Source organism: Ovis aries, chromosome 3, assembly GCF_016772045.2.
Source record: "Ovis aries strain OAR_USU_Benz2616 breed Rambouillet chromosome 3, ARS-UI_Ramb_v3.0, whole genome shotgun sequence".
In the NCBI taxonomy this organism is placed as follows: Eukaryota; Metazoa; Chordata; class Mammalia; order Artiodactyla; family Bovidae; genus Ovis; species Ovis aries.
In genome coordinates, this window is record NC_056056.1 from 5,524,583 (window position 1) to 5,550,816 (window position 26,234).

The following is a 26,234-nucleotide window of genomic DNA, read 5'->3' on the forward strand; positions in this document are numbered from 1 at the left end:
AGTCCTGACAGTTACTCCCAAAGGCTGCTGTACCATCAAGGTCACCTACAACTAACTCCCCTCTCTAGAAATCAAGTCAACAGGCTCTCTGCCATGCCTCGACAGGCCATGTGACAGAGTATATTTCCCAAAGATGGTCACAGTAATATTTCCAGACCTAAATGCTCTTCTAGAGCAAGAGGTGAAGTTTAGTCCCCTCCCCTTGAGCTTGGTGGGACTCTGTGACACAGCCTTGCATAAGAAGATGCAGTATAAATGATGCTTGCAACTTCTGAGGATAGCTTCTGTATGGCTCCCTTTTTCTTGGAATAGTCTTCCTTGGAATCCAGCCACCATGTTCTAAGGAAGCCCAGGCCACATAGAGAAGCCACATGAAGATGCTGTAGCCATGAGTTCCAGTTAAGGTGGGAAATAACCACCAAGCCAATCTCCAGAGAATGCTACTATATTTGGAGTTAATTGGTTAAACAGCACTAGATAATTGTAACATTCATAAAACCAGTGTGATAGTCATACTAACTGGATTTTTCTTGGACTTATGAAGAAAATGAAATTCTATATCCTGGCCAGAATCTACCCTGTATCCTTAAATTCTTCTGAGAATACCCCTATGACCTGAAAATTCATTCATTTTTATAACACTCGTCTTGTGCTACCCATAGTCTGAAGCACTGGGGATACAGTAATGACTATAACAGATAAGGCCCCTGCCATGATAGAAAACAAACAAACAAACAAAAAAACTGACTTGAATTTCCAGCCTTTCCAATGGCAACCCTAATTTCTGTGAAAGTGGGGTGGGGTGGGGGGAGTAAGCATTATGGAGTTTATCACAGTATGGGCTTTAAATCTCTTGGCTCAAACTGTGCCTGTGGGAGAGAGAAAAAACAGGCCTGTGAAAATCACCCATGCAGCTCTAATGTGTTCATTTTCGCAACCATATTTCACCATGTGGTAACATTCTATTACAGGATAATACGAGTTCATCTGCCCAATGGTATATCCATAACCATTTGAGTTGCTTCCAGGCTCTAGTTTTTATAACACTGTATCCCAGTGCACAGATGAGTTTCTCTACAGAACAAACTAGGAGTGGAACTGCAGGGCTTTACCCGATCATCCCAGACTATTTTCCCAGGCGATTGTGCCAACGTACACTGACTAAGAGCACATGTGAGTTCTGCTGCTTTGCATGCTCGCTGGCATTCAGTATTGCTGGGCTTTAAAATGTGTGCTGTCTTCCAGGAGGGTCTCTCTTTGAGGTTTTAGTTTGTGTTACTAATTCAGTTGAATATACTTATGGTCCTCTGGCTATCCTTTTTCAAAAACTATTTTTTCTTTTTCTATACTGTGGTAAAATGTACATAAAACTTATCATTTAAGCTTCCCCTCCCCTATCTGTTCAGGGCATGCAGCAGGCATGGGCACAAGCCAAAAGCCAAGCTCAGATAAACAGGAGTTGCTCTGTCCCTGGCTGGTATGAGACAGGCACCACCAATCAGGTAGAGTGTACCATTTTAAGCATAAAATGCTTTTCCAATGAGTCAGCTCTTTGCATGAGGTAGCCAAAGTATTGGAGTTTCAGCTTTAGCATCAGTCCTTCCAATGAACACCCAGGACTGATTTCCTTTAGAATGGACTGGTTGGATCTCCTTGCAGTCCAAGGGACTCTCAAGAGTCTTCTCCAACACCACAGTTCAAAAGCATCAATTCTTTGGCTCTCAGCTTTCTTCACAGTCCAACTCTCACATTCATACATGACCACTGGAAAAACCATACCCTTCACTAGACGGACTTTCGTTGGCAAAGTAATGTCTCTGCTTTTGAATATGCTATCTAGGTTGGTCATAACTTTTCTTCCAAGGAGTAAGTGTCTTTTAATTTCATGGCTGCAGTCACCATCTGTAGTGATTTCGGAGCCCCCCAAAATAAAGTCTGACACTGTTTCCACTGTTTCCTCATCTATTTCCCATGAAGTGATGGGACCAGATGCTATGATCTTCGTTTTCTGAATGTTGAGCTTTAAGCCAACTTTTTCACTCTCCTCTTTCACTTTCATCAAGAGGCTTTTTAGCTCCTCTTCACTTTCTGCCATAAGGGTGGTGTCATCTGCATATCTGAGGTTACTGATATTTCTCCTGGCAATCTTGATTCCAGCTTGTGTTTCTTCCAGCCCAGCATTTCTCATGATGTACTCTGCACAGAAGTTAAATAAGCAGGGTGACAATATACAGCCTTGACGTACTCCTTTCCCTATTTGGATCCAGTCTGTTGTTCCATGTCCAGTTCTAACTGTTGGCTCCTGACCTGCATATAGGTTTCTCAAGAGGCAGGTCAGGTGGTCTGATATTTCCATCTCTTTCAGAATTTTTCACAGTTTATTGTGATCCACACAGTCAAAGATGTTGGCATAGTCAATAAAGCAGAAATAGATGTTTTTCTGGAACTCTCTTGCTTTTTCCATGATCCAGCACATGTTGGCAATTTGATCTCTGGTTCCTCTGCCTTTTCTAAAACCAGCTTGAACATCTGGAAGTTCATGGTTCACGTATTGCTGAAGCCTGGCTTGGAGAATTTTGAGCATTACTTTACTAGTGTGTGAGATGAGTGCAATTGTGTGGTAGTTTGAGCATTCTTTGACATTGCCTTTCTTTGGGATTGGAATGGAAACTGACCTTTTCCAGTCGTGTGGCCTCTGCTGAATTTTCCAAATGTGCTGGCATATTGAGTGCAGCACTTTCACAGCATCATCTTTCAGGATTTGAAATAGCTCCACTGGAATTCCATCACCTCCACTAGCTTTGTTCATAGTGATGCTTTCTAAGGCCCGCTTGACTTCACATTCCAGGATGTCTGGCTCTAGGCAAGTGATCATACCATCATGATTATCTGGGTCATGAAGATCTTTTCTGTACAGTTCTTCTGTGTATTCTTGCCACCTCTTCTTAATATCTTCTGCTTCTGTCAGGTCCATACCATTTCTGTCCTTTATTGAGCCCATCTTTGCATGAAATGTTCTCTTGGAATCTCTAAGCTTCTTGAAGAGATCTCTAGTGCTTCCCATTCTGTTGTTTTCCTGTATTTCTTTGCATTGATCGCTGAGAAGGCTTTCTTATCTCTTCTTGCTATTCTTTGGAATTCTGCATTCAGATGGGTATATCTTTCCTTTTCTCCTTTGCTTTTCACTTCTCTTCTTTTCACAGCTATTTGTAAGACCTCCTCAGACAGCCATTTAGCTTTTTTGCATTTCTTTTCCATGGGGATGGTCTTGATCCCTGTCTCCTGTACAATGTCACGAATCTCCGTCCATAGTTCATCAGGCACTCTATCAGATCTAGCCCCTTAAATCTATTTCTCACTTCCACTGTATAATCTTAAGAGATTTGACTTAGGTCATACCTGAATGGTCTAGTGGTTTTCCCTAGAAACCACTGAGCCACATGATGATCTGAGCCACAGATCAGCTCATGATCTGAGCCACAGTCAGCTCCCAGTCTTGTTTTTGCTGCCTGTATAGAGCTTCTCCATCTTTGGCTGCAAAGAATATAATCAATCTGATTATATTCTTCCATCTGGTGATGTCCATGTGTAAACTCTTTCCACAGTCCGTCGCAGCCAGCGTGCTTCTGCACGATCTGTCACAGCCAGTGTGCTTCTGCACTGTCCCAATCTTATATGTAGCGAGCTCAATGAATTTTGGCATAGAAGTGTTTATGATGTTCAACATTTAAGACATCAACCACTGTTAGTACTTTGGGTGGCTCCCCCAGACCTCACTTTTTATGTCCTAAGACTAACCACCATTCTGATTTTGTGGGTTACTTATCTAGAGTAGATACAGTCTGCTTATCTGGAGTAGATACACAGGTGTTCCATGTATCTAGTTTTGACACCAAAGTGATTCTATGAACTTTCACTCCTGCTGTGTTTCTATTATAGCTGCTCTGCCTCCTCCCAGGTACTGGGGTACCACCAGCCCTTCAATTTTAGCCATTCTGGTGGGGGTGCAGTTGTCTTTTTTCCTTTTGACTTGTATTGTTTATATCTGAATATGATTACTCTGTTGGTTATACAGGCTACAATTTTCCTATTTCATGGCTTGTTTTACCCTAAAATTAAGAGAGCTGTAATTTTAGTGAGGTCACATTTTCCTTCTGCCTGAAGAATATCCTTTAGAATTTCCTTCAGGTCTGCTAGGCATATATCCTCTCAGGATCTGCCTGAAAAGTGTCTTGATTTCACCTCATTATGTACAGATGTTTTTTTGCTGGGTTCAAAAATTCTGGGTAGATGGGCTATGTCTGGCTTTCACTGCCACCATCGAGAACTCTGCTGTTAGTCCAACCATTGCTGCCTTGAAGGGAACCTGTCCTTTTTCTGAGTGCTTTTAATATTTTATATCGGTAGTTCCACAGTTTCACTATGGCAGGTCTTAGATTCAATTTCTTTTTATACATTCTGCTTGGTATATGTTGGACTTCAGAATCTGTGGGTTACTGTTTGCTGTTGGTTTTAGAAATCTTTTTCTCTTCTAATATCATACATTCTTTTTCTTCTCCTTCTGATTAAACGTACATTAGATTTCCTCTTTCAGCGTTTTTGCTTTCTCTTTTGTATTTTCCATCTTTTATGCTCTCCATGGTGAATTCCAGATAACTTAACCTGATCTTCTAGTTCAAGGGTCTGCAACCTCCAGCCCACGGGCCGAATCTAGCCTGCTGCCTGCTTTTATAAATGAGGCTTCATGGGAAAGTAACCGTGCTCAGTCTCTCCTGTGCAGCCTCTGGCTGCTTTTGTGCCACCGACAGCGGAGTTGAGTAGTTGTGACGGAAGCAGTAAGTAGCTCTCAAAGTCTAAAATGTTTATTATCTGGGCCTTCACAGAGAAAGTTCTCTGATCTGTGATCTAGTATATTACTATTCTCTTCAGCTGGGTCTGATCTGCTGAGTTAAAATTTTAATTGTAACAGTTTTCTCAAAGTTCTATTCGTTTCTTTTTCAAAGCTGCTATGACTCTTGTAATTTCTGATTCTTGATTGGTATTTTCAAGTCTGTCCTTTATTTCTTTGCAACATGTAAAACACAGCTGTTTTATATTCTAGGGAGTCTTTGCAAATGTGTGTCTCATGTTTGTTCTGGCTCTTGATCATAGCTCCTTATTTCCTGCTGTGACGAATTTACGTGTGGGAATCAATGTCCTTAAAAATTACCGGAGGCCTAGAGTTACTCTTCTTCAGTGTAGTCTGTGCTGTCCTGCCAGACGTCTTGGAGACACTGCCGTCCCTGGAGCAGGTCAGGCTGCATGTTTAGGACAAGACCGGAGAGGTGCAGTCACAGCGGACCATGGCGGGGGCTCTTTCAGCCTTCCCACTTTGCACATGCCTGTGTGAGTGAAGCCTGCCCCTCTGTCCTTTGGGATTGTTAACACAGGAAGTCCGAGTGCTCTCAGACTAGTAATGCTCTCAGGGCAGAACTGGCTTCTGTGCTCCAGTCACTTCTACAGGTTCCCATTTCGCCTCTAATAAGGTGTGGTAAAATACCTTGTTAGCTTATAAGTGCTTTCGAATCTATGGTTTATTTGGTTTATCTAGCTATTTTTAGCTGTTTTCCCCGGGGAACTTGAAAATCAGAAGTTCTATTTCTTTCTGTCAAGAATCACTGACTAGGGCAGAGCCCATCTTCTTAGGAGAAAGGTGAAAACGAAAATCTCCTACTGAAGACTTGGAAGAAGCATATGACACGGCCACCACTTTCTCCAGCTTCTGGACAAATGTCAATTCTACCCTTAGAAAGTCAGTCATTTCCAATATGTCAGAGCATCTTTCTTCAGAAGGACTCCTTGTGAAGGTACTATGATCTAAAAGCAGCATCTGCCTGCCAATGCAGGGGACACAGGTTCGATCCCTGGTCTGGGAAGATACCACATGCCAGGGGGGCAACTAAGCTCATGTGCTGCAACTACTGAGCCTGTGTATCTAGAACCTGTGCTCCGCAACAAGGGAAGCCACTGCAATGAGGAGCCTGCCTACTGCAACTACAGTAGCCCAAGAGCAGCAACAAAGACCCAGTGCAACCAAAGACAAAACAATTAATTACAAATAAATGAATAAAAGCAGTTGGACTGGGGACTTCCCTGGTGGTCCAGCAGCTAAGACTCTGCACTTCCAACACAGGGAGCCCAGGTTCGAGCCCTGGTCAGGGAACTAGGTCCCGCACGCTGCAACTAAAGATCCTGCATGCCACAACTAAGACCCAAAGCAACCAAACACATAAACACATATTTAAAACCAAACAAAAGTAAAAGCAGCTAGCTTTTATAACAGTAAATTTAATCCCTTTGGGTTCTCAGTGTTCTCATGTGACAAATGGGGATAATGACAGCACTTACCTTATTCAAGCACTAATGATTTTAAGTCTATGTGGGTACATCACTAAAAACCAGGCCCAGCACACAGATAACCACTAGCTAGACAAACGGAAACAGCTCAGGTCACCAAAAGGAGCTCCTGGACTACATGTTGCTTAGTACAGGGGCCATTTACAATTTCTGTTGCATATTCTTATTATTGTTTAAACAACCACTTAAAAAAAAAAAGGGCCAAGGAGCAGATTTCGCTTACGGGCCATAGATGCCAATCCCTGGCCTCACAATAGGCAGAAGACTGACAGAAACCAGGCAATGTGCTTTAAAGTGCTTTCCGAGAGGACTTTCAAACAAGGATCAACACTGGAGTGATTCTCTCAAATCAGAAGCAGAGACTTTTGTGACCCCAAGGAAGCTACGGAAGGCAGAGCTTGAAAACCTCAGTGTTGTTTGCTGGACACACAACACATTACACCCTCTATACAGGAGCAACGCAAATGGGACTGACCGTGTCGGCCCGAAGAGAGGCAGATACCCACATTACCTGGCCGAAGACTGCTCCACTGGTACTGGCTGCTTGACCAAACAAAGAGCCAGTGTTGCTAGACCCAAAACCTATAAAATAAAAGAAAACAGAAGTTTAATTTGAATGAAACTTCTATACATCAAAGTTTTGTTTTTCGGTTTTTAAATGCCATTCATGTATGTGAAAGTACCTCAGAATAAATCATCTCAAGAGTCAAATCTGTTTCCCTACCAAGGAAATGGAGAAAATTACGGGCAAATAGTTTTGAAACCTTTTTTTTCACTGCTAAAATTTTATAACAGTTAAAAAAAAGTCTCAAAGCCTCAGGGACTGAATCCTTGTCTCTACTAAACCCCAGGGGGTGGGGGTGAGGACTCTTAGTAGCTTTTCCTTAGACTCATAGCTGCTAAGAAGTGTTTCCAATGACTGACTTAATATCATGAGTATGACTACTCTCTGGTTTCCTCTAATCTCAGCGCCAGATTCTTGCAGAGCTGTTTATCTTCCTTCTAGGTGCTGGGTTGAACGGGGCCTGGGAAACCAGGCAGAACTATATATTGTAGCAGAAGAGCCCCAGACAAGGAGCTAGACAGCAAGAGTTCCATTCTCCATTCCTGCTACCGGCCTAGGTAGGGGAGCTCAGGCAGGCCTCAGTGCCTCCACCACAGCTGGAGGAGGCTGTGCAGGCATCTTCCCTCCTAGTTACCACAGGAAGGAAGAGTTTTTCACAGGGACTGAATACAAACTCGGTTGTATTGAAATAGTTTTGATTGTAGACAAGGATTCTCAAGTTTTAACTGCAGAACAAAAGATGCGCTAGAGATAGGGTTAAATATCCTATTCTCTTCTAAGACCCGCAAGACCTTCTCTCTGCCTGTGGTTTAGACCAACCTGTCACACTTCGCATCACTCAAACAGGCTGACCAGCCTCTGCACAAGGCATTAGGCGGATCTCAAAACTATCTCGCATCACTGTGTCTTGCATCCATTGCTGTAGTGGAACACACTGGGGGTTCAGCAAATAGTTACTGAAGACAGGAAGGAATACACTTCCTTTCTAATAAATTGTGAGCCAGCTTCAAGTATATTATCATCAAAGGAATGAACCAGCAGTTATCTGTATCCCTGCCCACCAAGAAATCAATGACCTTTGATTACCCCCTCACCCTCTGAGCCTGACTGCTAAAGAAATGCCTTTCATAAGATAACCATGGAGAAAGGAAGGTTAGAAAAGATTTTGGGAGTGTCCCATCTATTGGTTTTTGGAGCAAAAGCAGCTGCTAAGATGGGACATGCAGTAGTGAGGATTACATTTTACTTTCAAAAACTGTAAAACTTAAAAGATTTTTTAAAACTTATATTGAAAATAGAAAAAAAAAACCCCCAACTTTTCAAATGTCACTATCTGCTCTTCTAGGATGCAAGATGGTGTCAGAAGACAATGAAACAAAGGGCTAGGGTGAGGAGCTCTGGAGTCTAGGTCTGGTTCCATCACTGGCACCGAAAGACATTAGACCAGTCACCTCCAGGCTTGACAGTCTTGGACATTATGACCTCTAAAACACCTTCCAAATTTAACATTTCATACTCATGAGTCATTCATTACTTGCCATGTCTTTAAACTTGTTTTTCTCCCCCATGGAATTGGCACTCTGGTGGAGAACTTGCGGAGAAGCAAGACTGGAGCCAGTGATTAGACCAAAGAAACGCCCAAGGCCGCAAGTGTCCAAGCCCTCTTACAGACTTTCCAGAATCTCTTCTGTTTTCCCTCACTTCCTTTTCATTTCCAAAGCAATGCAAACTTGTTGCAAATGTTTCATATATGGAGGACAACCAAGGAAAAATCTCCCGTAAGTTCTTACCTGAAGCTTGACAGAAGCTAAAGCCAGAGGATGACGCTGTTGTGGTGGCGGCCGAGGTGCCACCAAACACAGAGCCTCCCTGACCAAAGCCAGGACTCTGACCAAAAGTAGGAGGGTTGTTCTGGCCAAACAGCCCACCTCCGTTGTTGGTAGACGACTGTCCAAATGAGAAGGAGCTGGAGCTACTGGTGCTCGAAGAGGCACCGAAGACATTCCCGCTGGTGGACGTAGGGGTGGAGGACACGGACTGACCAAAAGCAGGCACAGAGCTGAACCCAGGCTGACTGAAGGAAAAGCTGCTTGCGGGGCTGCTGGTCGACTGCCCGAAGGCCGGGGCCTGCCCAAAACCCGGCTGTCCGAAGACCCCTGGGGCGGAGGTGCCAAAGGCAGGACTGCCGAACCCCGAGCTGCTGACCTGTGGCGCGGCGGCCGCTGTGCTGGCCATGCTGCCCGTCTGCTGCCCAAACAGGCTGGGGGCGGTGCTGGCGGCCACCTGCCCAAACATGGGGGTCGCTGAGGGGGCGCTGGCTGTGTGGCTACTGAGCTGGCTGAAAGCTGAGCTGGAGCTGGCAGCGGGAGGCTGAGTGAAGACAGAGGAGTCAGAAGTGGCCATCCCAAACACTGGGGTCTCCGTGGCTGGGCCTGGAGCAGCGCTGCAAACACCACTGGAGGTGGTGGCAGGTCTGGATGTTTCTGGGGCCACAGGGATGGTGCTTGAGGCTCCAGGTGCCGAGATGGTGGCTGGCCCAGGCACAGAGACGGTGGGGCCTGGGGACAGTGCTTCCGTCTTGATGTCTGGGACCCCAGGGGCTGCTGGAGCAGCCTCAGCTGCAGGCACCAGGACACTGGTACTGGCCGCTTCAGTGCTAGGACTGCTGATGGCAGGCTGGGTGAGAGCAGGCTCTTTCTTCCCAGAGTCGGGAGTTTGAAGCGGAGCCTGGGGAAGCGGGGTTGGTGGCTGCTGCCCCAGGAGGGAGGCAGTTGATGTCGAGGCCTCATTACTGCCTGGCTTCTCGGGCAGAGCCGATGACGCAGCTGCTTCTGAGCTTTTACCAGAGCCCGTGGGCAGGGTGGGGGCAGACCCTGAGCTCAGGGGGCTGCCAAACGACAAGGTGGGGAGTGACGTGGGCAGGGGCGTGGCAGTGGACGCCGGGGAGGAGGAGGGTGCTGTGCTGCTTGTTGGTTGGCCTCCGAATGAAAAGCTGGTCTTGCTACCACTGAAAAACAGGCCCCCAAAACTGATAGCTCCAGAGGAGCCTGCACTGGTGAGTGGCAGGTTGCCAAAGACGCCCATTGAGGAGCTGCTGGGGCTGGGACTGGCTGCTGCTGTTGGTGCCGCTGCCGAGGTGGCTGCAGAGGTGGTCTCGGGGGGCTCTGCGGGCTTCCCCAGCACCGCAGGGCTGGGAGAACTGAATCCGGAGGGGGCGGTGGGGGTCTTGGTGGGCTGTGCACTGGCACTGGTCACGCCTGGGGATAGTGCCTTGCTGGCTGGCTTGGTGGGCTCGTCTGCTTGGCCGACCCGCAGTCCTGAGAAACTTCCCAGAGTCTCTCCCGCCAGGGAGCTTGGGAACAGCAGCTCGCCCAGCTTGGACGGTGGCGCCTCCAGCTTGCCAGTGGGAGTGGAGAGAGAGATTCCAGAAGGGGCTGCGGGTCTGCTGCTGTGTGGGGCGGACTCTCCTGGCGCGGCACCAGCTGCTCCTGTGCTAGCTGATGTTATCGTCCCTGAGGAAGGTAAGCTTTCAGGAACGGTCTCATAGAAAGGCTTGCCTCCCCCGCCAAAGGAGAATGCATCGAGCTGGCTTGGCTCTTTGGTGGGGGGTGCTGACCCTGGCAAGAAAAAGAAATTAAGAGATGGGTTGGGTGTCACAAAATATGACCGACCACAGCCTCACTGACTTCTCTAAGCCAGAGCCTCTCTCCTCCCTTGACCTCATCAGGACAGCCTGTTCTGACAGCACTGTCCTTGCGCGGGACAGAACGTGTGCTTCTCCGTGGGAACATGAGCACTGAGTCGTCTCACTGAGGTGAGAGGAACGCACGTTCTTCTCATCACCATTAAGTCACAACAAATACACTTGCATCTAGAGTACCTGAAGTTAACCTAGTTGTCCACAAGAGAAACAAAAGGGCCTCACGCACATTTCCTCCCATGTGTGTGTCTCAGGAGTAACATTCTCAGCACATGCTAGCCTATGGACCTCTTCTTGACAAGACAAGGAATTGATTCCGTACGGTAGGTTTTCTTTTGCTTCTATGAACAAAGTGTCAATCCGCAGGTCATCTTTCTTACCTACAATTCAGGGCTACTTCCTAGTGCTCTCCTCACGGAGTGCTCTCACAGTGGCAGCGTGGTCTGCTGGGCAAGGACATGAGGGGCTGAGGCTGAGGGCTCTGCCACTTGCTGGCTGTGCCACTCTGGAAAAGTTAACTGATTTCTCTGGGCTTCAGTGTCTCCATTTGGAAGACAGATAATAATAGCTATACCTCATAGAGTTGTTGCAAAGATGAAATAAAATGTAGGTAAAGTACTCACAAGGCCTGGTCAAAAAAGTGGTCAACAAAGAAAACTAAAATTTGATATTATAAATGGAAACTGGTCTGTTGCAAGGGCCTGTTGAGGTGTTTAGCTCCATGTGGTTTTAAGAAGTCTAGCTATCACAAACACCTGGGAACACTGCGAAGCCCCTGGTATCTGCAGATAACTTCCAGAAACCCCTCTTTGTATCACTGAAGTTGTACTGAGTTGCTTGTGATTCTGGATTGCTGTCTGTTCGAGTATTAATGAAAATGGTTATGGAATTTCTGTTGTGTTTTATTCCTAATGTATTTCATTTAGGATTTCTGACAATTATTTTGTTCTTGCCAATCTTTTTATACCATTGAGCTGTTTTTCTTTTAGAAAGTGAGACTCGGGAGAGGAGTGGGCCTCAAGTGGTCCACATCTAAGTGGACAGAACCGTTTAGGAATCACTGCTCCAGACAGAAAAGACAGAATGAAATCAACAACCTTTTAAGTGCCGCACACAGACTGGGTTTAAGATGCCTGGTATGCTTTCAGCTCCCGAATATCCCTCTAGCAGATTTTAAGAGATCCCTTTTTTACCAAAAAATGTTCATCACTTGGGCTGACACACAGAAAAGCACTCGTAAAAGTACATGCTGAAGGAAAAGTTGAAAGATGGTCATTGTCTTATTTATTATAGGAAAACCTGGAAAAAGCCTGAACCGTTCAAGAGGGGGATGGTTAAATAAATTAGGGCACATCTGCATGACAAATTATGTAGCCACTAAAAATGACATTTAAACAAGACTCTCACTAATACTGGAAAACTCACAAGGATTGTGTTAAATGAAAAGGTAGAAGCAAAAAATCCCAAAAGGAAATAGAACTGAATGGTTAAGGGTACAATGTGTAATTCTAGAACATATTACTTTAATAAAAAATATAAACACTTTTATAATAAAAGCTTTCTTTTTAAAACAGAAGTAAACTCAATTACTTTGAACTGAGAACTTGAAGGCACTTAAAAAATACATCTGGTTTCTGATAGGTCCTCAAAGTCTTTTAAACATTAAAAACATGCTGGTAGATGTTGGTCTGAGCGTCCCAGCTGGCTCAGTGATAAAGAATTTGCCTGCAATGCAAGAGACTCAGGTTCAATCCCTGGGTTGGGAAAATCCCCAAGAAAAGGAAATGGCAATCAACTCCCAGACAACCCCATGGACAGCAGGAGTCTGGCGGGCTACAGTCCATGGGGCTGCAAAAGAGCCAGGCCTGACTCAGTGACTAAACAACAACAGACGCTGGCAGATCTGCACCAGCGTGCGCGGGACAAGTGTGTCTCCCGATAGGTTATCAAGGAAAGAAACACGAGTTTAGTCTTTCCTTTCTACAGTACTGCGTGTGTGTTCAATCACTCAGGCCTGTCGGACTCCGTGGACTGCAGCCCACCAGGCTCTGTCAATGGAATTTCCCAGGCAAGAATACTGGAGTGGGTTGCCATTTCCTCCTCCAAGGGATCTTCCCAACCCAAGGATTGAACCAGCATCTCTTGCGTTTCCTGCCTTGGCAGGTGGATTCTTTACCATTGCCTATCTCAACCTACAAATTGATACAATTTTGACTTCATTTAAAAAATTTTTTTAAAACAAAACAAACAAAAAAAATTTTTTTAAATTATGAAAGTATGATAACACTCTACAGGAAACTGGGAAAATACAGAACAAAGTTACATATAGTTTCACTACATATTATGATTATTAAAAATTGATATAATTTTAAATACCATATGACAAAGATGGAGAAAGAAATTTTAATTTGCGTGTAAACATTCACATTTAAAGCACAGCCTTGCCTTTCTAAAAGCAAACCCTTTCTGAGTTTTTAACTATGAAGACAAAAGTCATTCCCCACAGTTTCTTAAATCCAGCCTATTTCTAATGCATAATATCAACACCAAGTTCACTGCAGATACTTTAAGCAAAATGCAGCAGCAAGTAAAATGTCAACCAACCTGCCTCCCTCAAACCTGCACTTGTTTAGAGGGAAACACGAAAGTGAGGCGACTCAATGCAGAGACTGTACCTTGTGTGGCAGTGAAGTTAGAAGACGGTGTTGGTGTGACTATCCCAAAATTAAAGCCAGTCCTAGGGGTGGAAGAAAAGAAGTTAAAAACGAACAGACTTAAGGCGCAACACTGCCCTTTAACAGTACATTTATAATCCATTCACATAATCTACTCTCAGGGACTTGCAATCTATCGATAAACATCAGCAAGCGCATTGCCTCTGAAGCAGCAGCGCAGAGCTCTCAGAGCGTGGGGGGGAGCGATGTGTGGGTGAGGTGAGAGGGAAGCAGCCAGTGAGGAGGCCTTGGAGGAACAGCCAGGCTTCCCATGGTAGAGGGGGTGGGGACCTATTTCAAGGAAAGTGAAGGAGCACTAGGACTGTGCCTTGGGATGGTGGCTGGAGCGGTTGGCTCGCCTAGTGAGGCGGACGGGATGGGCTAGGTGAGGAGGAGCCTATGACCCACCCAGGGAGCACGTCAGGACAGCGCATGCCACTGGGGGAGACAACAGACAGTATGAAATGGAAGCCACTGTCTTTGCTGTTCGGACAAAACGCTTAGTCCTCGGCTGGGAAATTTGGTTCAGAAACTTTAAAAAAAAAATTTTGGTTGCACCAAGTGGCTTGTGGGATCTCACTTCTCTGACCAGGCACTGCACACAGCCCACAGAAATGAAAGCGCTGTAGCTGTACCCTAACCACTAGGCCACCAGGAAAAGTCCCTCAAAAACCTATCTGATTCTTTTCATCCTCTCCTCTCTTTCTGTACATTTTCTTCACCCTGTGAGTGAAGACAATATAAGCAAAGAAGAAAACTCAGCACCAGCTGAGCCAGAATGGAGTACTCATTCTGAGAAAAGTTCAAATAGCAAATTAAAAACTGTTGGATTGGTCAAAAAGTTCATTTAGGCATTTCTGTAAGATGTTATGGAAAACCCCAAACGAACTTTTTGGGCAACCTGATAAAAAGCCGAGCATATCAAAAAGAGTAAGTAACAGTAAAGAGTAGAGTTGGGTTTTTTTTTAAACTCGTCACTGGCTTCATCAAATGGTCCAAGACCACCTAAGATGTGTTAAATATTTTATCATCTTAAAAAAAAGAAAACAAATCTCTTTCTTTGTCTCAACTCTGGTGAAGAAATTTGATGTAACAGAGGTAAGCAGCTGACCTATGACCCAAACCTCTGTAGGTTATTTTAAAGACGGGAAGAAGAGTATCAGGTTCACAGAAGTAAAGATTAATTAACAGATGCGGTAGCTCCTGGAACTGACCTACTCTCTAAAACTGTGCTCCAAACTACCTTTGGGGAGTAGAAAACTAATGATTTACAGGAAAATATATATGATTTCCCCCTTAAAATTCTATTCTAACACCCTCCTTTCTCGTAATGTGTTAGGCTGAAGGGTGTTCAAGAAACAAACTCACAGCAGGGAAAAGAGACTGTGGTCAGTGTGATTCCAGTTACAAAAGCATAAACTGGAAGAGCTTAAGAGACTTTTCTAGTGGAACTGAATGTGCAACCCTTCACAGTGAAAACAATCTTTGGATGAGTATTTATCTCAGCCACACAGAGACTAACTCCACCCCAAAGAAGAGAGATGCTCTGCCAACTCTCACAGGTTTCATGATGAGTGTTCGCAGGATAGTGAAAAGGTATGCCCCCTCCAACGTTAATAAGAACTTCCTTTGGACTGAGGGTTAGAAGACCCTTTTGTTTTTAAAAATAACTCAATTTGACAAGTACAGACATCATCACTTTAAAAAAAATGAAACAGAAATGGACTTCCCCACATCTATATAAAACCCCAATTCTTAAATGGCCACTGTCTTGATTGCTCAGCAGTCTAGTATAATGTGACCTCTCGGGGCAGCGAAGCCAATCCAAGGTCTCACCCAGCCGCCAGATGGTGTCAGAATGAAAAGATCTCGGTGTGATAAACTAGAGCAACCACAGACCCACTACCCAAACAAGGCTTATCCTAAACAACAAAACAAACAAGCCAGTAAGAACACACATATAAAACTGAATCGAAAAGGGCAAACAGATTTACATTAGGACACTAAGCTACTCCCACTATCATTAAATGTGTCACTGTGGAGATAAGAACTCTGGCTTCATATAAGTATACCCGCTGACTATAAGATTTGGAGAAGCAATCTATAAGGATTTTGTGATCTGCCACAAAACTTAAGTTTACAACTGACCCTGATGAAAATGAGAAAGGCTTGCTGAACTGCCCAACAGTAGACGGGGTAGAAGTCACAGCTGTTTCTATCTTGGTTGCCACTGGTCCTGGAATTATGGGAAAAAAAGAAGAGCATTACAAAAAAACCAACACCATTTTAGTTTAATTCTCTGTGGCACTGAATGCTTAGTGCCACGCAAAGCGCAGCCCCAGGTCACGTGCTTCCTGTAGGTCAGCAGTCAAGGGGAGAGTGAGGACTCGGTCGTGCTCAAGGTCTCTGAATGGGCTCTCTGGCCCTGTCAACTGTCAATTTCAAACCAAGGCATGCCACTTTACCCTTTCCAGGAAAGACATCAAAGTAACTGGAGTGCAGGTCAAATTTAAGGCTTTAAAAGTAGATTCTGCAATTAATGAAATGTGATACATGTCAAAGGAAAAGAAACTCCAAGGGGAAACAGGTCATGTGAAACATCTCTGAGTAGTGACTTCACGGCTGCTGGCTTTCTCGCCGCATCTGTTTTTCCAGAGACTTCTTGTATTACTATTAGTTAATAACAGGTCTGCTTCTTTATTTTTTATTACAGAGGTAACACGACTGCTGTCACACAGAGAAGAGTGGAGAGTTAAAGTGTAGCCCGTCGTCTCCCCACATGTGGTGTACTGTGGCTGCTCACTAACAGGCTGGGGCAGTACCCACACTCTCCCCCCCACCTCTCCCTCTCCTTCTAAAAGGAGAAGAGGGCTGGGGGAATTACACTCGAGAAGCCCAAATCAAACCAACCCAAACAATAAGAAAAAGCATCTTCTGTTTACATGAGTATGGAGTAAAGATTTGCAAAACTATCTAAAACACTACTATAATACAACGTGATGCGGACAAGGATGTCTAGTGCAGCCTTACTTATAATTCTGAAAAGTTAAGAACAATCTGAACTATCAGCAGAGTATTGGTAAAAACTGAACAGGGTACAACTGTACAGCGAAGGGATTAAAATGAGACAGGCAGACTTATACCAGACCTGAAAAGATGAACATGATATTTTCCTGGGGGAAGGGAGGAGAGGGGACAGATTACAGATCAGTATATACAGGATATGGCTATCTTTGTTTAAAGAAACCAACAGATATACATCAAACCCCAAGACACATCAATTCTTTGAGGGCTATTATCTCTGGAATAGGGAACTTACAAATTTTCTACATTATACAGTTCCACACGGTAGACTTTTTGTGGTCCTGTAAATGGCAACCCACTCCACTGTTCTTGCCTGCAGAATCCCAGGGACGGGGGAGCCTGGTGGGCTGCCGTCTATGGGGTCGCACAGAGTCGGACACGACTGAAGCGACTTAGCAGTAGCAGCAGCAACAGCTTTAAAATCAGGAAAACAATGAAGGTGTTTCCATTATTAATTAATAAGGGAATTATTCTATAGAGGTTTCAGAGATGACTTTTTGTTTTTGTTAGAAGTTTTTGCAAACTCTTAAATAGTGTTTTTCAGGGAAATTTTCCTGCTAAAAAAAGTCTGTTTCTGGCAAATAGAAACAGAAGGACATCTAGCAATGAGAGTGAATATTTCACAATCATCATTGAATGATGAATCTTAGAAATTTCTTTCCAAGTCATGCTAACTGCCCCTGAGATGTTCTTGACTCTTAATTTCAAGAGTGACAAAAAACTCTCCAATAAAATCCTTGAAAGAGGTTAGGATATATAATCTTTCAAACTTTCTTCTAAAATATTAGCCAGAAATGGAAACAAACTTCTTAATTTGAATCCTAAATGATTCAAAAGTCTTTGACAACTGCACTAAAATTTCCCTTCTGAGTTAAAGTTTTAGCTCCTAGTCGAGAAGCGCTACATACTGCCTTCTCATGGAAGGCTTATATGATAAAAACTGTGCATTAGTCTGAATTCTAGAATAGAGCATTGGCTACACAATGGTTTCCATCTGAGTGCAAGGAATATTTGCTGAGGATAAACCCAGTATCCAATGAGAAAGCTTCTGACCACAGAGGAAGGTGGGATGACAGCATGACTATGTAGAGATGACGGTAGGCAGGCTCCTCATGTGTGAAGTTCAGCGTCTCTGACAGAATTTATTAGCTTAAAGACCCACTTGAGAGCATGAATCAAAATAAAAGCTGGAGTTCAGAGCACAGGGAGAATGCTGGGCTGTGGGTGGCACAACAGCCCTGCAGCAAGAAGTGACGCATGCCGAGTGAAGTGGGCTCTGACAGGGAGCCAGCAGCAGAGGCCTGCATTCAGCTAGGCTGGATGCACAGGCACGCTTCTGCATCAGGTGGGCTCAGGCCAGCAACGATGCCTGGTCAGAGCACTTCATGGTGACTGTAAAAACTAATTTCAGTTAAGAGGCCTGAGTGTTGGAAGCATGTGAAGCTCAGTCTTTCAATACTGGATTACATCCACTTATCATGCACTATGCTTTGTTGCTCAGTCGTGTCTGACTTTGCAACACCATGGACTGTAGCCCACCAGGCTCCTCTGTCCATGGGATTCTCCGGGCAAGAGTACTGGAGTGGGTTGCCATGCCCTCCTTTAGGGGATATTCCCAACCCAGGGAACGAATCCAGGTCTCCGTATTGCAGGTGAATTCTTTACTATCTGAACCACCAGGGAGGCTCTCCATTTATCATATTATCGTATATTGTAATGGATCCATTTTACTTTCTATATTTTACTGGCTTTTGAATTATCCTTAAAAACCCAGAGAGTTTTTCTTTCCCTTTAGTAGAAGATATAAGAGTTCAATGTTTGGATCTACTTCTCTCAAAACTTCGATATCCAACAAGGCAGGTCCTCTTTTTAGGAAAAATGTTTAAAGGAAGGCTTTCTCCTACTGCTCTCCTATTTCAGAAGTCTACAGAGCTGCCAAAGGGCACACTGACTTCCTGGAGATTCTACATCCCCTGAGGCTTTTCAAATATGTCTTTACTTGATTTTACATTAACTGCCCTTGTGATCTAGAACAATTAAATTCCTCTGTGGAAAATATCTTTCACCTCTTATTTTCACTAAAACAAAAGTGCAAACTGACCTGAAGCTTTATCACCAGATGACAACGGACTGGGTGCTGGTGGGGGCCCAGATGGCTTTAAGGCATTTATCAGCGATCCCTGTAATAGGAGGAAAACAGTTACGTGACCCACAAAACAGTCTTTGGAATAAAGGAACACGTAAAATAATGACATAATTTAAAATAAGCAAGCACAAACACTTCTATTCAGTTAAATTTTGTTCTTCAGTTTCAATTTAGGTCAATATGTTTAAATGTGATATCGTCTCAGAGATGGGAATACTCCACAAGCACAAGAAAACAGGGTCCTGCTTGCCGAGCCCGCAGTTCCTCCCGCAGTGCCTAACGCGATGCTCAGCACATGAAAGGCATCAGGGTGTTTGAAACCCAAATGAAGGAAGAAGTAAATGAATGAAATACATCCTGGCTCTCAATTAAACTTATAGTAAGGGTAAGAAGCAAAACCGCCCAACTTAACCATCTCCAGTCAATGCTCTTTCTCTCTTGTTCGTTATGGTTTGTGCCTCACCACGTGTCCTCCAAGGTGAAGATGGAAAGCTCCAGAAGAAAGACCAAACGCTAACTGCTGAAGTGCCATGTTAAGTCAGGGCAAACTATGGAGGAGACAGCCATGTCTGAGAACTCACATTAAGCAAGTTCTGAGGGTCAATCTCAAACACAGTCTAAAATGACCTTCCTAGAGACAGAGTTGAGTAGCAGAGAAACCAGGTTTTCTTTGGGAAAGTTTCAGAGAGGGCTTGATCTGCCTTTCCACCATCTCCTATTATTTTCTTCTGGATTGTTTAGCTGTCTACAATATAACTTACTTTCGTAAGAGACCATGTTTATCAGGCAAGAGCCTGCAGGCAGACATAACAAACATCACTGAAGATTCACAGGCTGAGAAACCGGGATGACAGGAGAAAGCAGAAGACTCTACTCCCTGGAGGCTGATGCCCAAAGGTACAAGGAGCAAAGCAGTGGGCAGGGAGAAGCCGGAAGATGGGTTCCAGCCCTGGTTCCCCATCCACTACAGGTGGAAGCCTGTGTCAGCCACTTGAGCCCTGGTTTCTTCATTAGTGAAACGTAGCTGAACATCTGTCTTGTCTATATGGCTGTTGTATGGGTTAACTAAGACAAGATTAAATGAAAGTAAACTTCAACTCCATACAGATACCCTCCCTACAGAGAATTATGACCCAAGATTACCAGATGCAGAATGCCACATGGTCGACAAAGACATCATTGGGTCCTGACTGACCTACTAGGTCAAGACCATCATGAATTGTGGGGAAAGGATCACAGGTCTTTTTCAGAGTTCATTTAAAAGATGTGGGAAAAAAATTTTAAATAAAATAAAAAATAAACAGTGCGGGGACTTAGTACCAGATTGTCTTCAGTTACAAGGACAGTCACTGCATGTCACATTAGCAAAGCAAAAATCCACAATTTACCTGCTTCGCTTGGTTAACAGCCGCTGGGGTCAACACCGGATGAGGCGTTTTGGCTGCAGAGCACGGCACTGAAGAGCTGGAAACACAAAGCACACGCTCAAGAGGAAGACGAGACTGGGGGAGACTCACACTCAACCCTGAGCCGCCTTTTGTCAAGAAAGTAATACCAGTTCTGGGGTAGAACACAGATGTCTCAGACCCCAATCAAAATCATTTGACATGTTTCTGATTGAACAATCAATTCTTTACATGAAATTTGGGTCTTTAGCATAAAAGTCAAAGCAATGACCTTAAAATGTATCTTCTTCCTGAAATTTTAAGGAAAAAAAGTTACGGATATTCTGAAGTAGATCTATCTTTTTCTTATTTGAAGAGAAAGCTTTCTCCACCTCCTCCCCATCACCCACCACCATTCCAGACCAGTGGGAAATTCCTGATTCTCTTCTCCAAGTCTCAGAAAATGTTCATCAGGATCGATGGGGTGTATGTGATCTTCTCAAAGCAGAGCTCTCAGCTTCTCCTAGCAACCAGCCCCGAGAGCTCACCATATGAGCACACAGGAGAGTTAAAACATACCACAGCTCCGTGCCCAACCTGCACTTTTGTTGTAGTGTCAACGTGAAAAGTGCCTCCTGTCTATGTAGAAAGAGTCCTCGCCATCTTTTGTTATCCCTGAACACAGTGTGCATGGAACTGTTATTTTAATAACTACTTAGTGTTAATTTTGTTTTTGCTGTTGCTTAGTTGCTCAGTTATGTCTGACTCTTTGTGACCCCATGGACTGCCAGGCTCCTCTGTCCATGGGATCTCCCAGGCAAGAATACTGGAGTGGGTTGGCATTTCCTTCCCCAGTGGATCTTCCTGACCCAGGGATCGAACCTGCATCTCCTGCATCTGCAGGCAGATTCTTTACCACTGAACCATCAGGGAAGCCCACTTAGTGTAAATATGTGAGGGAAAAAAAAATCCCCGGTTCAACCCAAAGCTCTGTTCTTGGCTCCTGGGAGCAATTCTTTTCATCAATGTATCTGTCCTCCGTCCAGAGCTCCTCTGACTGGTGGGTATAGCAGTAACAACTGTAGCATCTGGTTTTATTTCTCAGAACTTCTGCTTAAGGAGGATTAACAATTTTCCATTAAAAAGTTAACTTGTGAGAGAAAAGACAAAAATAAACCCACGCCTTATGGGAAAAAATTATCAAACATCTTAATAATCTTACAGTTACCTCAGGATACTCTCTTGGAGTAACACGAGAACCTTCCCAAACTTTATTAGATTCAGAGAGAAGGAAAAAAAATGCAATTGTTTTCAATAAAACCCTCTTTATTTTCCTACTGAAGAGAGAAGCTACAAATGTGTGCCTCTCTGAAGAAATGCACACCGGTCCCCCAAGATACTTAACCAAGCAGGCACACAGGGACACTCCCCCATCGGCTTACACTCCAACAAGAAAAGGAATGTGTGCGTAAGAGGCTGGGACTGAGAAATCCCTGGGCAGACACAGCAGCGTTAGGTGGAAAATGACTGCAGCTCATGAGAGTCACAAGGGAAATGAAAATCTTTCATGCTTTCTCAAAGTTGAGCTAAAAAAAACTACGAATAAAAATAAAAGCAGCAATTCATCCAACTTTAGAACATTTATACCTCAAACTTAGTTATGATATGATGGTAAATTAAATCATGCATGAAGCAGACTAAGTGCAATTATTCTTCTGTTTATTTGTGAGAAAGCCATAAATCTCTTGGGTGTCCTAAATCCCCAAACATGCAAAATTAGGATTCACACTATTTACACACTGGGCTACATGATGACCCAGCAGAGAAATAAATGCTGTTCATGCACTCAGCTAGTAAATGAACTGATTAGATCAGACCCACCATGATCTAACAGAACAAGCAGAAAAGGACAGTATACGGCTAAATAAATGTGTTCAAAGACTTGTACATGATCATGAACCAAAACAATGGAAATCAACAGCTAGAAATGTTCAAAGGAGATGGAAATACCAAACTCGGAATTATCATATTCTGGATGACTGTATTCTACTAGCAGTATGCACCTGAGAAGAGATCATCAGAAATTCATCTGAAATGTTCTGTTCCACAACTGAAAACAGAAATCAAAGGACCACAGGCAGAAGATGGCACTGTAACACATATCTACCTCCATTTCATCAAAAGTACGTGACCATCCTAAATGTTTATGTAACTAACAACAGAACTACAAACGAGGCAGAAAAAAAAGCTAGAACTGAAAGAAAAATAAGCAAATCCGTAGCCACACTTGAATATGGCAATACTATTGTCAGTAACTGATGGAATAACCAGATAGAAAATTATCATCATCAACCACCTTAACCACTGCAGATGGTGACTGCAGCCATGAAATTAAAAGACACTTACCCCTTGGAAGGAAAGATATGACCAACCTAGACAGCATATTCAAAAGCAGAGACATTACTTTGCCAACAAAGGTCCGTCTAGTCAAGGCTATGGTTTTTCCAGTAGTCATGTATGGATGTGAGAGTTGGACTATAAAGAAAGCTGAGCACCGAAGAATGGATGCTTCTGAACTATGGTGTTGGAGAAGACTCTTGAGAGTCCCTTGAACTGCAAGGAGATCCAACCAGTCCATCCTAAAGGCTATCAGTCCTGAGTGTTCACTGGAAGGACTGATGTTGAAGCTGAAACTTCAATACTTTGGCCACCTGATTTGAAAAGCTGACTCATTTGAAAAGCCTCTGATGCTGGGAAAGATTTATGGCAGGAGGAGAAGGGGACAACAGAGGATGAGATGGTTGGATGGCATCACTGACTCAATGGATAAACTCCAGGCGTTGGTGATGAACAGGGAGGCCTGGCGTACTACGGTCCATGGGGTCGCAAAGAATCAGACAAGACTGAGAGACTGAACTGAACCGAACCACCTTAACTGACATTTATAGAACATGCCACCCAATAAGAGCAGTGGCACAGAACATTTACCAAGATGACTGACATTCTAGATCAAAGATTGGCAAACTAGAAACAAAAGACCAGCTGCCTGCTTTTGTAAATAAAGCTGAACTGTAACAAAGCCATGCCCATTCATTTACGTTTTGTTTATGGCTGCAATCAGGCTACAAGGGCAGAGTTGAGTAGTTGAAGCAGAGACTGTATCTCCCATAAGCTTAAATTATTTACTGTATGGCCCTTAAAAAAGAAAAACCTTGCTGATCCCACTTCTGGGTCACAGAAGTCTCCATAAAACCTAAAGAATTCAAGTCATACAAAACATGTCTAACCATGATGGAATTAAATTAAAAATCAGTAACAAAAAGATATCTAGAAAATGCCCAATTATTTAGAAACTAACACACTTTTAAATATCCCATATGTATACAAAGAACCCAAAATGTTTTGAACTAAATGAAAATGAAAAAAAAAAAACATTCAAAATCTGTGGGAGGTAGCCAAAGCAGTTCTTAGATGGAACTTTATAGCACCAAATGCCTGTGTTGGAAGAGAGCAGCATCAAATCAATGACCTTAGCTTTCACTTTAAGAAACTAGAAGAGTAAATAAAATCCAAAGTAAGCAGGAAAATGAAATAAAGATCAAGTAGGGGAAAAAAAAAATTCAATGAAGCCAAAAGCTGGCTTGTTTGAGATCAATAAAATTGATAAAACTCTAGTTAGACTGATGAGGTTAAAAAAAAGACCCAAATTACTATTAAGAGGAAAATAAAATCTATATACATTTAAAGCATGATAATCAGTGACTATTACTGAAAAACATGTCAATAAATTCAACAACTCAAGTGAAATGGATTTCTTGAAACATACAAACTACCAAAGAAGTAGATAAGCTGAACAGTCGTATATGTACTAAAGAAATTGAAACTTCCAAGCCAAAATAACTTCACTGGTGAATTCTACAAAAATTTAAGGATGAAATAGTAACCAATCTACAGAAACTCTTAGTGGAAATTGAAGAGGAAGGAACACTTTCTGACTTATTCTATAAGGCTAGTATTACTCTGAAGCTAAAATGGAAGAAAGACATTATAAGAAAAGACCATCTACAGACCAATATCCCTCATTAAGACAGATGCAAAACTATTAACAAAATTTTAGCAAATTGAGTCCAACCATATATGAAAAAGTTGAATACATTATTACTGACGATTGGTTTAACATTAGAAAACCAATCAGTGTGGCAAGGGTACCAAGACAATTCAAGGGGAAAAAAGGCTTTTTCCAAAAATGGTGCTGCGGCAACTGGGTGGGGGCTGCTGCTCAGTCACTAAGTCGTGCCTGACTCTTGCGCGACCCCATGGACTGTAGCTCCCCCAGCTCCTCTGTCCACGGGATTTCCCAGGCAAGAACGCTGGAGTGAGCTGCCATTTCCTTCTCCAGGGGATCTTCTCAACCCAGGGATGGTACCACGTCTCCTGCACTGGCAGGCGGATTCTTTACCACTGAGCCACCAGACAGTCCCTGGGACAACTGGGTATCCATATGCAAAAGAAAAATATTGGACCAGAAATCACAGTATTTACAAAAGTTAGCTCAAAACAGATCAAAGACCTAAATGTAAGGGTTCCAAATATAAAACTTGGAAGAAAACACAGGAGTAAATCTTTACGATCCTGCATGAAGCAATGGTTTCTTAAACATATATCAGACACCAACAGTGCAAGCAATAAAAGAAAAAATACATCGAATTTCATCAAAATTAAAAACTGCTGTTTCAAAGGACACCATTAAGAAAGTGAAAACCACACAAAGAATGGGAGAACATATTTGCAAATCATATATCTGATAAGAGACTTGAATCTAGATTACATAAATAATATGACACCTTGGGACTTCCCTATTGCTCCCAACTCAGGGGTCCCAGGTTCAATCCCTGGTCAGAGAACTAGATCCCGTATCCTGCAACTAAGAATTTGCATGCTGCAACTAAAAAGAAATCTTCCTCAATGAAGATCAAAAATCCTGTGTGCCTCAACTAAGACCTGGTGCAGCCAAATAAATAAATAAAAATAAATATTAAAAAAAAAAGAAAATGACACCTCAACAATTAAGATAAAGAACCCAATTTAAAAACAGGCAAAAGATTTAAAGAGATATTTCTCTAAAGAAGACACAAATGGCTAATATGCACACAAACAGACATCCAATATCATTAGTCACAGGGAAACACATATCAAAACCACAAGGAGATACCATGTCCATCCATTAGGATAGCTATAATCAAAAAGACGGACAGTAACACATATTAGTGAGGATGTGGGGAAACTGGAACCTCATATATTGCTATTGGGAATGCAAAATGGTACAGCTGCTTTGGAAAAGTTGGAACTACATTTAGCTCAGCAAGTAGACTGCCATATGCTCTAGCAATTCTACTCCTAAAACGTTACCCAGAGTAACTGAGAAGCAGGGACTCAAGGAGAGGGCTGCACAGCAGTGCTCAGTGCAGCACCATGCACAAGAGTCAAGACGGGGAAGCCCCCAACCCGAGTGTCTACTTATAGACGAACGGACGGGCGAAACAGGGCATATGCATACAGCGGAATGTTATTCAGTCATAAAGGGAATGAAACTCTGACATATGCTACGACATGGGCTTTCCTGGTGGTTTAGACAGTAAAGAATCTGCTTCCAGTGCCTGAGACCTGGGTTCGATCTCTGGGTTTGGAAGAACCTCTGGAGAAGGGAATGGCTACCCACTCCAGTATTCTTGCCTGAAGAATTCCATGGACAGAGAAGCCTGGTGGATAACAAACAGTCCATGGGGTCACAAAGAGTCAGACATGACTGAGCAACTAACACTTCACAACATGGATAAATCTTAAAAATTTGAGTGAAATAAGCCAGATATAAAAGGATAAATACTACATATAGAGCAAATTCTTAGCAACAGAAAGTGTATTAGAGGTTACCAGGGACTAGAAGTAAGGCAGAATAAGGGGTTACTATTTAATGGGTACAACCACTGTATGATAATGAAAAAGTTCTGCAACAGATGGGGTAACACTTATACACACTGTAAACATACTTAATGTCTCTGAATTGCACACTTAAAAATGGTTAAAATAATAAATTTTGTTATACATATATTTACCCACAATAAAAAAAGAAATAGCTTCTTAACTGTTCTCCCTTTTTTTATTCTTCACTCCAGCCCTTCTCATCTATTCTAAATATACGAACCAGAAACTTCTTGCTAAACTCACAGGTCAACAAAATGATCTG

At 43.2% G+C, this 26,234-nt stretch overlaps 1 protein-coding gene and 1 non-coding gene across 5 annotated transcripts in view; both read right to left on the reverse strand.

Annotated features, from left to right (window-relative positions):
• NUP214 (nucleoporin 214) overlaps positions 1–26,234 on the reverse strand; it is an 89,965-nt gene that overhangs the window by 21,817 nt on the left and 41,914 nt on the right. For all 4 annotated transcript variants that reach the window (XM_042248051.1, XM_012161064.4, XM_012161056.4 and 1 more), the window contains exons 25-30: positions 19,994–20,069; positions 18,561–18,639; positions 15,524–15,611; positions 13,337–13,398; positions 8,752–10,578; positions 6,908–6,978 (exon numbers count right to left, since the gene is read on the reverse strand). In XM_042248051.1, the coding sequence (XP_042103985.1) occupies positions 6,908–6,978; positions 8,752–10,578; positions 13,337–13,398; positions 15,524–15,611; positions 18,561–18,639; positions 19,994–20,069 (2,203 nt within the window). The remainder of the gene's footprint in view (positions 1–6,907; positions 6,979–8,751; positions 10,579–13,336; positions 13,399–15,523; positions 15,612–18,560; positions 18,640–19,993; positions 20,070–26,234) is intronic.
• LOC114114257 (small nucleolar RNA SNORA48) lies at positions 1,395–1,526 on the reverse strand. The gene has a single exon (XR_003589087.1). It is a non-coding gene; the product is annotated as a small nucleolar RNA SNORA48 (small nucleolar RNA).